A 13,574-nucleotide genomic window follows, 5' to 3' on the forward strand; every position below is an offset into this window, starting at 1 on the left:
AAACGGCGTTTCCGTGCGCTGCTCTGGTTTGCCAGAAGCGGCTTAGTCATGCTGGCACATGACCCGGAAGCTGTATGTCTGCTCCCTCGGCCAATAAAGCGAGATGAGCGCCGCAACCCCAGAGTCGTCCACGACTGGACCTAATGGTCAGGGGTCCCTTTACCTTTACCTTTACTGGAGAACTAAGGGCTCCTGGCCTTTGATTCCTCCTACTCTCTTGCCGTCATCTAATAATGGGTTACGTGTATGAAAATCTTGGCACATATTTGTGCTGACGGGAAGAGGGTTTTGTCATCCTTTTGTCTTAATTCTTTCTGTCAACAGTGAGCAGCTACACCAATGCTTTTGCCTTCACCCAGTTCTGTGGAGTCATCTGTGCTCCCTGGAATGGGCTTATCCTGGACCGTCACAAACGTGGACATAAAAAGGAAGGGAGTTCGCAAGGTACGTCCCATTGTGTGTGTTTTGCTTTCCTCATGAGATTGCCCATCAATGATATTTGATGCCCCGATGTCTCCTTTGGTCCTGCTCACCTCTGTCTGTATTCTCTGTTTCTAGGGGTGCCAGATTCCCTTGCGGACCTGCGCTCCTGTGTGCTGTCACTGGTCATCACAGTGCTGCAGTGCGTGGCCTTCTCAATTTGTGCCTCTATTCCGGTGCTGCCTGTGCAATACGCCACGTTTATCCTGCAGGTTCTGAGCCGCTCCTTCCTCTACGGGGGCAATGCTGCCTTCTTAGCCATTGCGTAAGTAACTGGCCTCTCCGTGAAAAGGGGAAAGTGTGGTTTGGGAGGGATGGATTAGGGGCGGGGGAAAGAGAAAGGGAAGGATGAAAGCAGAAGGAAGTTTTGATACTCAGTGAATGGTACTTGGAGCCTCTGAGAGGAACTGGTAGTAGTGCAGAATAACAATCAATTACAGAAAATTGTTCACTGAAATCCTTTTCCCCTCTCTACCGACTCCTCTGGTTTTGAATTTTTTAGCAGAAACAGAGGCTGTTCAAGATTCTCCCCACACGCAAGAGGGCTAAAAATATCAATTTATACTAATAATAAATGGCTGCAGTTCTCAGAATCTTGCTTTAGGAGCAGCTTCCACAGTTCATAGCACAATTTATGTCTTCTGGGTTTGTAGAACCCTGCTGAGATACCTTTCTAGAGCTTGTTTCTGTCAGACGCAAGAGACTGGACAAGATGAACTATTTATCTGGCATTTTAATGTTTTGCAGTTATGCTATGATGGCAGTGTATGAGAAGTGACTGTTGCACTTGGCTTAAAATACTAAAGAAAGCAGATATGAGGAAAGGGCTTAGTATGAGTGCTAAATCTGCTGGTTGTTTTCATTTTAAGCTAGTCATTGAGGAGGCAAGCCACATGTTAGCATGGAATTTTCCTTCAATGGATTTAATGAAAAGCCCTTTGTTGCAGTGTGGGTGCAGACGCTCCAAGTGTCCCTATTTTCCTGGGATGTCCCTGATTTAGAGAAGCCATCCCAGTTTCTGATTTGAAACTGGAATGTCCCACTTTTCCTTACGATTTCCCTTTTTTAATTGGAGAAATGTTGGAGGGTATGGTGTTATCTGCCCCCTGAGACATCTGAAGCCAATCCTGTATAGGGACACTTTTTAAATGTTTAATGTTTTATTATGTCTTTACATATGTTGGAAGCAGGGGCATAGGAAGGGGGTGGGTGGGAGCGGACCACCCAGGGTGCCCTCACTGGGGGGGGGTGGCATTCGGTGCGCTGCCCGCAACTCCCAAGCCTACCTTGAGCCATCGGGGTAAGCAGGGGGAGCTGCGCCGCTTTGCCAGCGGCATTCCCCCCTTCCCCCTTTGTTTTGACAGCTTGGGGGAGGCTTGGGAGTCGCAGACGGGTGGCGCGCCAAATGTCCGTCATGAGTGGCTCACTCCACCCCCTTTGAGGGCACCATCCGCACCATGCGCCCCTCGGGAGCATGCTCTGCCGCTGGTTGGAAGCTGCCTAGAGTGGCTGGGGCAACCCAGTTAGATGTGTGGGGTATAAAATTATCATTATGGAATGGGACATCCCTATTTTCATTGGAGAAATGTTGGAGGGTATGTGGGTGCCATGAAATAGTGATGCAGATGCTGTAAACAAATGTCCTGCCCTGTTCCTTGACCATATGAGGGATGCAGGTCTGCTGTCCTTCCTCCTGATGAGGAAGGAAAGGAACACGGAAGTAAAAAAGGAAAGAAATTAAAATATAGAAGGATGGGAGGTGGAGAAGCAGCACATAGTGACAAGTCACTGTGAGGAGGATAGTCCGCTTAGACATGCCGTGTCACAATTTCCATGTCCTTCTTCCTCCCACTCCCCCACTCTGTGTCTTGGCAGCTTTCCCTCGGAACACTTTGGGAAACTCTACGGCCTGGTGATGGGGCTCTCAGCCGTGGTGTCTCTCCTGCAATACCCCTGCTTCTCGCTCATCAGGGGCCCACTCGACAACAATCCCTTTTATGTGAGTGTTTTGTGCCCTAATGAGTCTGTTTCACCACGTGACAGTCAGTACTCCAAATGTGGATCTCTACCTCTTTGAGAAACAGACGGTAGTGAACATGGAGCTAGGAGACCTGACATACTACTCTGTTGACCAGCCAAAAGGCCAGGCCCCATGTATTGTAATATATCGGTATATCTGGGCCTGAGTGTGTCCTTCAGGGCAAAGTCTATTAGTCCAAGTCGAGTTTAAATGGGCAGGGGACCTGGACAGCAAATTCAGCATACAGGGCACCTGGTCTGTTGTCCCAAGTAGGACTAGATATATTGCGTTTTTTATTTGAAATAGTCATTTTTTGAACTTGCACATATAGTTATAAATTAGCATATGGAAATATGCAAGTCTCTGTCCTCATTTGTCCTTTGGGCGGGGAGTGGTGCTGATGCATTTCCTCTCTTTTTTGGTGCTGCCTAAGTGGCTGCCATAGGCCTGGCTGATTCAAAGCCTTCATTCTGCCTGCCAGGTGCATACACCTATTCCCTTCTGCCTCTATGCAGAGCAGGCATAGAGACCCAGATAGCTCTCTGGGCTAGGTGCCAGCCCCAGACACTTCACATTTCCCAGAGCCCCCCAGAAAGGAACATTTTTAGAAGCAGCCGCCTGCGTATTAATAGTGCATCTCTTTTTTCCAGGTGAATATTGGTCTTGTAGTCCTAATGTTTCTGGCTTTGGTCAACCCAGTGATGGTGTGGTTGGAGTGCAAGCGGCGACAGAATGAACATAACATCGCAGGCTCCCCAGCCTTAACTGCAGGCAAGAAGGAAGGCCTGGAGTCTTCTATCTGAGCCCTTCGCTGTGTAGACTTTGCGAACCTCTCCTTTCAAAAGGGAACCTTAAGAAGATTTGAAAAGGGAACTGAGGAAGAAGCCTCTTCTCTCTCTGAGCTTCATTCCCAGCAAAATCTGGTCACTGTCCAACACAGTCAGGTGTGCTTAAGTCCCTTGAAACGAATGGACTTAAACATATCTGTGTTGCCAAACCACAGTTTATTGCTCCCTCTCTCTAGAGTGTTATTTTTCTAGGAATCAAACCTATATTGTATCCTCCTAGTGTGGGAATTTAGGTTGTATTTCACTTACATTTATTTTGTTTAATAACAGAGCTATATTTTTGTGAATCATACAAACAAGCCAGTATTAGAGCAGGTACCAAGTTAGGATGTTTAATATGTCAGAAAATGCAACTCTTTAAAGTGGAAGTCTTAGCATTGTTGTCTCCCATTAAGTTTTTGAATTAGTTGAAAAACAGTCTACCCTCATTGTTTTGAATTATTAAATAGATATATTTGATATTGGTTTTTAAGAACCAAAGTCCATTACACAGCTTGGGAGATATTCCTTTAAAAAAAGTCATGGAATGAAAAAAAAACCCACCACCCTATGCCATTTGAATACTTCAATAAAGCTTGTCTTTTTTATATATATATAAAAATCAATTGTGGAAAGATGCACTAGTTTCAGGCATTGTGTGGCAGTCAAGAAGTCCAATATTAAATTAAATTCAGAAGGGAACCCAACTGTAATGAAAGTTCATAAATACTGTAGAATAGCAGAAGAATAAGAAACCTGATGCTCAGCATCAATTTCTCTCTCTCTCTCTCTCTCTCTCTCTCTCTCTCTCTCTCTCTCTCATATTCACACACACACACACACACACACACACACACACACACACACACACAAACAACTGGTGCACAGCTCTTCCCATCACAGAGAAACTCTCCTTTCAAGGTACAGCAAGAAAGTGTAGTAACTTGTTGGATACTATAATGGTATCAATTATAGCATTGACTACAACAGCAGGTTTTGTTGTGTTGCCAGACCATCCCTTGGGGGTGGGGTCATTTCACCAGCCAACCTTAGAAGGGGCTCTAGTCTCCTCCTTTCCTTGTGGTTCCGCATGTTCCTTGCTTTGGGTTCCATGGCAGGAAAAAAGATGAGATGCAAATTTAAAGAACTAAACAGATCACCAGTGCTGTCTAAAAATAAGTAAGACACCTGTTTAGGGAGGCTTGTGGCAGGAGGGGGAATCTGAATCCAAGACAGGGCAGGAGATGGATGGGGCTGATGGACCTGTAGGATTATGGATCTGGAAGCTTATTCACACTGTGTTCTTCTGACTTGAATAGCTTCAATAAGACATAAAGCCAATGGTTTGTTGTTGTTTTTTAAAAAGTTAAGCTTGTTGAGACGGCTTATATGCTGCTGGTTCTTTCTGTCAAACACATACTGACGTCTATGTTTATATTCAAAGTTTACTTAAGTTGAAGGCTGCATGAAATAGTGATGCTCTTACTCCCTGCTGAAGAGAGATTTCCAAAGTAGTCTTTCATGCAGCAGTTTTAACACTTCTAGAAGCTTTTGCAAAACAAGAACATTTCCTCAAAAGCCCAGGACTTATCAATTCTGCCAGTCATAGATGCTGGATGGGGGGGGGGGGCTGGGTGCTCAAGCCCCCACAACATTCCCCATGAAGGGGCCGGGCACCCACAAATTTCTGCACTGGAGCCACGCACCACAGGGGAGCACGTGTCTGATGTTAGCATGCCCACTGCAGCGCAGGCCCCCTTGGGCCTACCCGCAGCCGTGCCGGGTCCCGTCAGGCCCTCCAGAGGCTGCAACGGGCCCTGTCAGGCCTCCTCCTGCTGCATGGCATCTTCCACATGTGCCAGACACCCACAAATTGGGGCAGAATCCGGGGCACCTGTTGCCAATAGCAGTTTCTTATGACTGCCCGGAAAGAGATTTCTGTTAACTGTAGAACTGTGGCTTTGCTGCTACAGGCAGGTTTGTGTTTCTGGCTCAAGCACCAGCTAACTATTCACGAATATTCTTAGTCATTATTCTTTGAGCTGATGCTTCTCTTCTGCAAGCTCATCTACGTATAAGCTTGCACCAGCAGCATGGGAAAGTATGCATCATCTCCTGTGTCATCGTGTTGTGCCCTAAGTTAAGGGGACCATTTTTGCCATCTGAAGTCTCTGCCTGTGTTCCTGCCTCTCATAAAGACAGAAGCTAGTGCCTGTGAGTCAGGCAGCCTGAAGGATTCTAGAATACAAAAGAAAGTGCTGATTCCAGCAGGGCCTACCCCTCTCAAATAGGTGATTAGCAGAGTCAAAGGAGACAGCACCCCACCGACCATTTTTCCATCGCTCTATGTGACAGTCCAATCTGGTACTGAGAGTTGCATGCACAGCCTTGATTATGACATTCAGTGATCAAATGCGAACGACTGTGCATGCATGACAGTTTCCAATCCAGCAGAAGGACACGCATATTGCTCTCACTTGATCAAGCTATGAACCTTCCAAAAGAATTTACATCATAAATCCATGTTACACCTGCCGGATGACCATCCTTTCCTGGGCGGAGTGTTTGCTACCAGTATGAGAAGATGAGCGGATGTTTCCTGGGGGAGGCAAACAGTTGGGGGATGTTCTTCCTGAAAGGGTAGATCACCTGTGATTGGGGTCAGTGCTTGGCAACAGCGATGCTGGAGTGGTGGGGAAGCACTTGCCAGTTTTGAATGTGGGGTAGATCGAGCTACAAGTTTAGTGGGCTGAAAGCAGCAGGAGAGGCTCCAGTGGTCCAAGCTGCTGCTTTGGGGAAGTGTCTTAGCTCTATCATAGAGCATCTGATTTGCACGTCGAAGGTTCAAGTTCCAGGTAGGGCGGGGAGAGATTCACATCTGAAAAAATTCAGAAAGCTACTGCAAAACAATGAAGACAGTAGTGGACTAGATGGACCAGTGATCTAGCTTTTAATGTTCCTTTGGGGAACCTGATGTAGGTTTAGGAGCTGTGGTGTCTGCTGCAGGGGCCGACTTTCTTCCACTGGACCCTGCTTCTACATTTGAAAATGGAACCAATATTAGACATCGTCAGTCTCTGGTTCTCTCTCATCCAAAGGCTGTATTGTCTCCACTGTTCTTAGGTACTCCCTACTCCATCAGTGTTGTCACAGAATGAAAAACAAACAAACCCACCACTATTTACAGCACATCCATTTTTCTTGCCTCATAGATTACGCATGCATTTTTATTTTTATTCAGAAACTTCCATCACTTTGCCCAAAAGGCCTGGCCATTTGGTAGGCGAAGGAGTGGTCAAAGCTCCCTAACCACCACCCTCTCACGGGACCTTTGTGTTGATCCATGTGACAGTTTTTGAAACTTCTCCATCTCTGCATAAAATACTGTCACATGGATCAACACAAAGGTCACGTGAGAAAACTTCTCCATCTCTCATAATACTAGAACTCGGCCATCCAGTAAGTTAAATATTGGGAGAAACAAAAGGAAGAACTTCTCCATTCTGCACAGTTAAAGTATAACATTTGGTCTCATTAGATGTAATGATGGTACCAAGTTGAATGGCTTTAAAAGAGGGTGAGTGTTATCAATGGCTGCTAGCCATCATGGCTCTGTCCAAACTTCACTGGCTGCCCCTGTATTCCTGTTGGCGGAATTCTCAAGTGGGGAGAGGACTGCTGCACACAAGTCCTGCATGTGTGCTTCCCACAGGCATTTGTGTGGCCACTGTGAGGCAAGGATGCTGGTCTAGTTGTGACTTTTAGGTGTTCTTATGTAATGTCACCACATGGTACAGCTCAGCTCACGAGGTGGAGATTTGATGCTGCTGTCATGCCATCCCATAGTGAATCTGAGATTCATGGGTTCAGTGTGAAAAGCAGTTTTCCACTGATACATTTTCCCGTTCTACTGGAATTCTTAAGAGTTTTTTTGGGTGATCATCCCACACCCACTTTTAATGCACTGGTGTTGGTGACCCAGGAATCTCCTTTTCTTTAACACTTTTTGTTGTGGCTATTTTCTCAAGGAAGAGGTGAGAGGGGATATGAGTCTTTGACAAGTTAAGACTCACACGCTTCCCTGGGAGAGGTGGGCGATGATGTGAAACTGAGAAAAAAACAGAGAGGGGGAGAGAGAGAAATGGGAAGCACACAGTAAACTGGAACCAACCAACCAGTTCCCTCAACCCCAGTGGTGTGATGTGACAGAAGGCTCCAAATTGAAGGGCTGTTATGTGGGGCAGCACCCATGATAGCAGAGCAATGTAGGAAATTTGTTAATGTCCTCTTCACATGTCTGTCTGTTAGAGTCCAATTGAGAAGGTGCCTGAATCAGTTGACTGTTTCTCCTCACAACGACGTCCCAGGGTCTGGTTGTTCTGGTAAATGGGGCTTCCAGAAGTGTCTGGATGCAACACTTTCTCTGACACCTGGGTGCGGAGAGAGACAGAAAGCTGTTACCTTTGTAGAGGAATCATTATTATTCCTATTTATTACCTCTATGTCATACTTTTCCTCTAAGGAGCTCAAGGTGGCATACATGGTTCTCCCCACAACAACACAGAGAGGTTAAGTTAGGCCAAGACACAGTAACTTGCCCAAAGTTACCTAATGAGCTTCATTGCCAAGTGGGGATTTGATCCTGCGTCTTCTAAGGCCTAGCCCAACACTCTAACCCCTGCCCCACACTAGCTTGCACAATTCTGAACATTTCTTCTCAAGCTCTACTCTGCAGACTGTGACTTAGCTCCTTGTGACAGGGCAAGAGCAGGGAAGAAGTGAAGAGGCTGCAGTGTTCTAACTGTGCACCAGCACACTTGCTCATTTACACTGAGTCATGGTTTGGTTCAGTGTTACGTGTGAACAAGGCTGGGGGGCGGAGGTAAAAAGGGGAGTAGAGGGGAGTTTTCCCCATAGCGAGCAGAGTCTACTATAATTGATCTTTAGCTGGTGGGCCAAGATGCACTGCTAGGTCATCATTTGACATAAGATGGGTTACAACAGCAGCACTACAACCATAATATGGTCCTTGTCTGAAAAGGTTGAGGTCTACTGGCTGAGGTCTACTTTTGCTGTCAATGAACTTAACTGTGTACTGTAGAGACCCACCTCTTCAAATTTCTTGGCCTTGTACTGATCTGCTCCCTTCAGGAAGTTGAGGAGAATAATGTCACACAAGACTGTCCCCTGAAGTGAGAAGAGAACAGGTGAGATGGCCTCTCACAGGAGAAGTGGCCAGGCAAAAGGGTACAGCAGAAGAAGCAACTCTGGGCATAACTGACTGACTAGTGCATTAATCAACATTTTCAGATTAGAAAGAGCTTCCTGTCCAAAAGGAAGCTCAAATCCTTGATCCTCCGGAGCTTCCTAAAACCCAGCACTTTCCACTCTCCTCCCCAGTCGGAGAATCCATACGGACATAAAGAGAGGCTGGTGGATCAGGCCAATGGCCCATCTAGTCCAACATCCTGCTCTCCCAGTGGCCAGCCAAATGCCTGTGGGAAGTTTGCAAGCAGGGAGGAAGGACAAGAGCACTCTGGCTGTCCAGAAGGAAATGTAGCTCTTGGGCTGAAAAAGTGTCCACACTGCTCTAGAGAACCTTGTCCTAACCAGGTGTGTGAAGTTCTGAGAACTGAAACCCATGAACAGTGAAATCCAATCAGTTCTTAGGACTAAGCAATGAAAGGAGAGAAGACATGACAAAACCTTGGGCAATCCAAAATGCTTACCACCCCAACAGATGTGAAGGCTGCCACTGTGTTGATGAGGGTTGGGATGATGTTGAATTTCCCAGCCTGAGGGAACACAAGGCAAAGTTAGCATACCAAAAGCGGTTCTCCTTGAAGAATCAGAGGATTGGAATAAATGTCAGCGAACTATGATACCACCAAAATGGCTCCGCCTCCAGTTGTGAAAGGCGTTCTTGGGCTATTCATGAAAGCAGCTCTACCTTAGCTTGCAGCTCTCTGTAGAAGGGCCGCAGTCATGGATGCCACTGTCATCTTAATCATTCCAGGTTACCATCTTGGCCATGGCCACTGGTGTCACTTTGATGGTCAAGAATCCACAGTTCCACAATAATAATTCAATATGGAATTATTGATTAATTAACATACTACAGATGAATGGGTAACCAGCAGCATCTGAACACATTTGTGAAAAGGTGGGTTTTATTTGTGATGTTTTGAAGGAATAATTTTTGAATGTATGCATATCCTTCGAGATCCTAACATTATCACTTCTTATTTACTTTAGAGATTCTTTTCTGTTAGCACTGTTTTAGTTTAGTTTATGTTTTGTTGATATAGAATTCATTAAAAAAGCCCCCCCGCCCCAAAGCTGCTCTTCTGATTTCAACTAACTTGGGCTGTGATCCTAACTCCACTTAAGGTAAAGGGACCCCTTACCATTAGGTCCAGGACGACTCTGGGGTTGCGGAGCTCATCTCGCTTTATTGGCCGAGAGAGCCAGCATACAGCTTCTGGGTCATGTGGCCAGCATGCCTAAGCCACTTCTGGTGAAACCAGAGCAGCACACGGAAACACCGTTTACCTTTCTGCAGGAGCAGTACCTATTTATCTGCTTGCACTTCGACTTGCTTTCGAACTGCTAGTAAATCCCACTGAATTCAATAGTGTTTACTTCTGAATAGACATGGTCAGGACTGCAGCTTCAGTCTGGATCAACCTGATTCCTTTCATTAAAATACTGTAGCTGAAATCTTACAATTGGACACCTGGAAGTACGTTCCCTTGAATTTTATGAGGCTCATCAGGATAGACATGTATAGGATTGTGCTAAAAGTACCCCTTGCAAGACATATTGCCTTTGTAAATGCATAAGGACCTGGGCTTTTAACTCCCTGGGCATTAGTTAAGATTTAACTCTCTCCCACCATATCCCATCAGGCCTCTGCCTAGCCATTGCTTTCTGTTCGCGCAGTTGCCCTGTTCCACTCACATTCCCGTATACCAGAACATCAAAGCGAATGCCAAAGGCTTTCATGAGGGTGCGGAACTCTGTGCCGTTCTCTTGCTTGTAGTATTTGGCATATCTGTGGGCGAGGGAAAGGGACACACACAGGTCCATGGGTCTGTTTAGGCTGACAGCAAACACATAATTGCATGTACATACACATCCATGCAAGGTAAACATAACAGTGAGGTGCCATTGGATGGTTGTAACAGTAGAAGAGGAGAGTCGGAAGACTGTGAACCTGCAATAGAATGCTTGTCAGCTAGCAGCTAGAAGGCAGTAAGGCTGTTACTTGCATACTGTGGGTTGTGTCCAACAGAGCCATCCTGTTCACACAAGGACTTCCCTTCCCTCTCCACTTCCCATGTGCTCTAGAAGGTTAAGGGGACAGAATGGGTGGGTGTACAGGGAGAGGGAGGAGAAGTTCTGTTGCACAAGCAAAAGTCCTTGGGGAAATGGGCAACTTCGTTGGATAGAACCCTGAGTGCCTCAACACACCAGTACATAGTTACAAAACTTCCTATCACACCATAAGAAATAAATGAAACAGTTAAAGGTGCTGGGACCCCAAAATACACAGGAAGCTGTTTCAAAATGAGCTACACTAATAATTCGCTAGCTCAGTACCTTCTACTCCATTGGTCTGCTGTGGGTGTGTCAGGAAACACTGCTATCTCACAGCCTGATCTGAGATGGGCTGCAACAGTGGCACAACTATCATACAAAATATGGGGTAAAAAGGATAAGAAATGGGTGTCAAATGCAAGACTGGGTTAAAGGTGGGTCCCAGGTCTCAAAATATTGATGACTGTTGGTCTATTCTGACTGACAGAAGCACTTCAATTTCTCAAACAGATTTTTCTTTCTTTCACCTATCTGATAATTCACCTAGAAATAGCAAGCATTGAACCAGGCATCTTCTGCATGCAAATTGTGCCCTCTGCTACTAAACTGCCATTCTTCCCCTTTGTTCTCTGTGTGTGGCTGGCAGAGTAAGGACACCTGCATTTATGTACAGAGCAGATGTGTCTTATGTGCGAGACGAGTTCTGCAGCTGAAAAGTCATATATAATGAGGGCTGCCTCTGGTGTATCTGCACAGGGGGGGAAGCAGGTGGAAGATGTGTGGGTGGGCGCGAAAGTGCACAGGACAGCATGTACACAAGCCACAGCAAGGGTGAGAATGTGGGGAGGAATCTTAAGTTACAAAGTCATTGCAACAGGGGAAGGGATTCCGAGTATTGGTTTTGATTGAGGACTGAAAAGCTCCGCACTTACCTGAAATTGTATCCATTAGAGACTTTGTTCTTTTCAGAGACACCATCAAGCCGGTTGAATGAATAGCTGGGGACGCAGCGATCCCAAGAATGGTCCAGGTCACACACCCATCCGATCTTGATCCCTATTATCCCACCCTGTGCGGAAAAACACACCCTCAGGCAAAATCTCCCTACAAGCGAGCAGGGAGTTTCTGGCCACTAAGCAGGAACAAGGAACTTCACAGACACAGAGCCAGTTCTAAAGGCATGCAGCCCAAGATCACGTCATACTAATTAAATTATGCTTTTGTGGTCTTTAATTATTTTATTGTGCAAATTAGGGTCACTAAAATACAGTGGTACATCGGTTTCTGAATGTCTTTGTTGACAAACATTTCGGTTTTTGAATGCCCCTTGGAAGTCGAACATGCCACGCGGCTTCCGTACTGAGTTTTCCATATTGTGTTTACTGTATTAAGGCTTCCATATTGAGTTTTGGGTTTTCGAACGTTTCAGAATTCGAATGGTCTTCCGGAACGTATTAAGTTCGAAAACCAAGGTACCACTGTATAGTACAAGGATGGGTTCCCCCCCCCACCATCTTTTTAATTCATGCTTACACATGGTGTGAGGGGTTCTAATCCTGGCTACCAATGGATTGTGAATAATAATAATAATAATAATAATAATAATAATAATAATAATAATTTATTATTTGTACCCCGCCCATCTGGCTGGGTTTCCCCAGCCACTCTGGGCGGCTTCCACAGAAACCAAGAAACACTAAAATATCATACATTAAAAGCTTCCCTGAATAGGGCCGCCTTAAGATGTTTTCTGAATGTCAGGTAGTTGTCCATCACCTTGACATCCGATGGGAGGGCATTCCACAGGGCGGGCGCCACCACCGAAAAGGCCCTCTGTCTGGTTCCCTGTAGCTTCGCTTCTCGCAATGAGGGAACCGCCAGAAGGCCCTCGGCGCTGGACCTCAGTGTCCGGGCAGAACGATGGGGGTGGAGACGCTCCTTCAGGTATACTGGGCCGAAGCAGTTTAGGGCTTTAAAGGTTAACACCAACACTTTGAATTGTGCTCGGAAACGTACTGGGAGCCAATGTAGGTCTTTCAAGACCGGTGTTATGTGGTCTCGGCGGCCGCCCCCAGTCACCAGTCTAGCTGCCGCATTCTGGATTAGTTGTAGTTTCCGAGTCACCTTCAAAGGTAGCCCCACGTAGAGCGCATTGCAGTAGTCCAAGCGGGAGATAACTAGAGCATGCACCACTCTGGCCAGACAGTCAGCGGGCAGGTAGGGTCTCAGCCTGCGTACCAGGTGGAGTTGGTAGACAGCTGCCCTGGATACAGAATTGACCTGTGCCTCCATGGACAGCTGTGAGTCCAAAATGACTCCCAGGCTACGCACCTGGTCCTTCAGGGGCACAGTTACCCCATTCAGGACCAGGGAGTCCTCCACACCAGCCCGCCCCCTGTCCCCCAAAAACAGTACTTCTGTCTTGTCAGGATTCAACTTCAATCCATTAGCCGCCATCCATCCTCCAACCGCCTCCAGGCACTCACACAGGACCTTCACCGCCTTCACTGGTTCTGATTTGAAAGAAAGGTAGAGCTGGGTATCATCTGCATATTGATGGACACCCAGTCCAAACCCCCTGATGATCTCTCCCAGCGGCTTCATATAGATGTTAAAAAGCATGGGGGAGAGGACGGAACCCTGAGGCACCCCACAAGTGAGGGCCCAAGGGTCTGAACACTCATCCCCCACCACCACTTTCTGAACACGGCCCAGGAGAAAGGAGCGAAACCACTGTATAACAGTGCCCCCAGCTCCCAACCCCTCTAGACGGTCCAGAAGGATGTTATGGTCGATTGTATCAAAGGCCGCTGAGAGATCCAGCAGAACTAGGAAACAACTCTCACCTTTGTCCCTAGCTCGCCGGAGATCATCAACCAGTGCGACCAAGGCAGTTTCAGTCCCATGATGAGGCCTGAACCCTGATT

General features: G+C 46.6%; 2 protein-coding genes across 20 annotated transcripts in view; one reads left to right on the top strand and one right to left on the bottom strand.

The window, feature by feature from the left end:
* SLC43A3 (solute carrier family 43 member 3) overlaps positions 1 to 4,096 on the top strand; it is a 43,651-nt gene extending 39,555 nt beyond the window's left edge. For all 12 annotated transcript variants that reach the window (XM_083514043.1, XM_083514050.1, XM_083514051.1 and 9 more), the window contains 4 exons: positions 325 to 444; positions 559 to 745; positions 2,356 to 2,479; positions 3,151 to 4,096. In XM_083514043.1, the coding sequence (XP_083370169.1) occupies positions 325 to 444; positions 559 to 745; positions 2,356 to 2,479; positions 3,151 to 3,303 (584 nt within the window). In that variant the 3' untranslated portion in view covers positions 3,304 to 4,096. The remainder of the gene's footprint in view (positions 1 to 324; positions 445 to 558; positions 746 to 2,355; positions 2,480 to 3,150) is intronic.
* A 2,441-nt stretch (positions 4,097 to 6,537) lies between these two features.
* The window catches only part of P2RX3 (purinergic receptor P2X 3), a 32,563-nt gene continuing 25,526 nt past the window's right edge, over positions 6,538 to 13,574 (bottom strand). For all 8 annotated transcript variants that reach the window (XM_083516054.1, XM_083516058.1, XM_083516055.1 and 5 more), the window contains 5 exons: positions 11,580 to 11,716; positions 10,288 to 10,381; positions 9,057 to 9,122; positions 8,437 to 8,514; positions 6,538 to 7,757 (listed from right to left, as the gene is read on the bottom strand). In XM_083516054.1, coding sequence (XP_083372180.1) covers positions 7,632 to 7,757; positions 8,437 to 8,514; positions 9,057 to 9,122; positions 10,288 to 10,381; positions 11,580 to 11,716 — 501 coding nt within the window. In that variant the 3' untranslated portion in view covers positions 6,538 to 7,631. The remainder of the gene's footprint in view (positions 7,758 to 8,436; positions 8,515 to 9,056; positions 9,123 to 10,287; positions 10,382 to 11,579; positions 11,717 to 13,574) is intronic.

This window comes from Podarcis liolepis, assembly GCF_965112155.1.
Source record: "Podarcis liolepis genome assembly, chromosome: 1".
NCBI classification, from domain to species: Eukaryota; Metazoa; Chordata; class Lepidosauria; order Squamata; family Lacertidae; genus Podarcis; species Podarcis liolepis.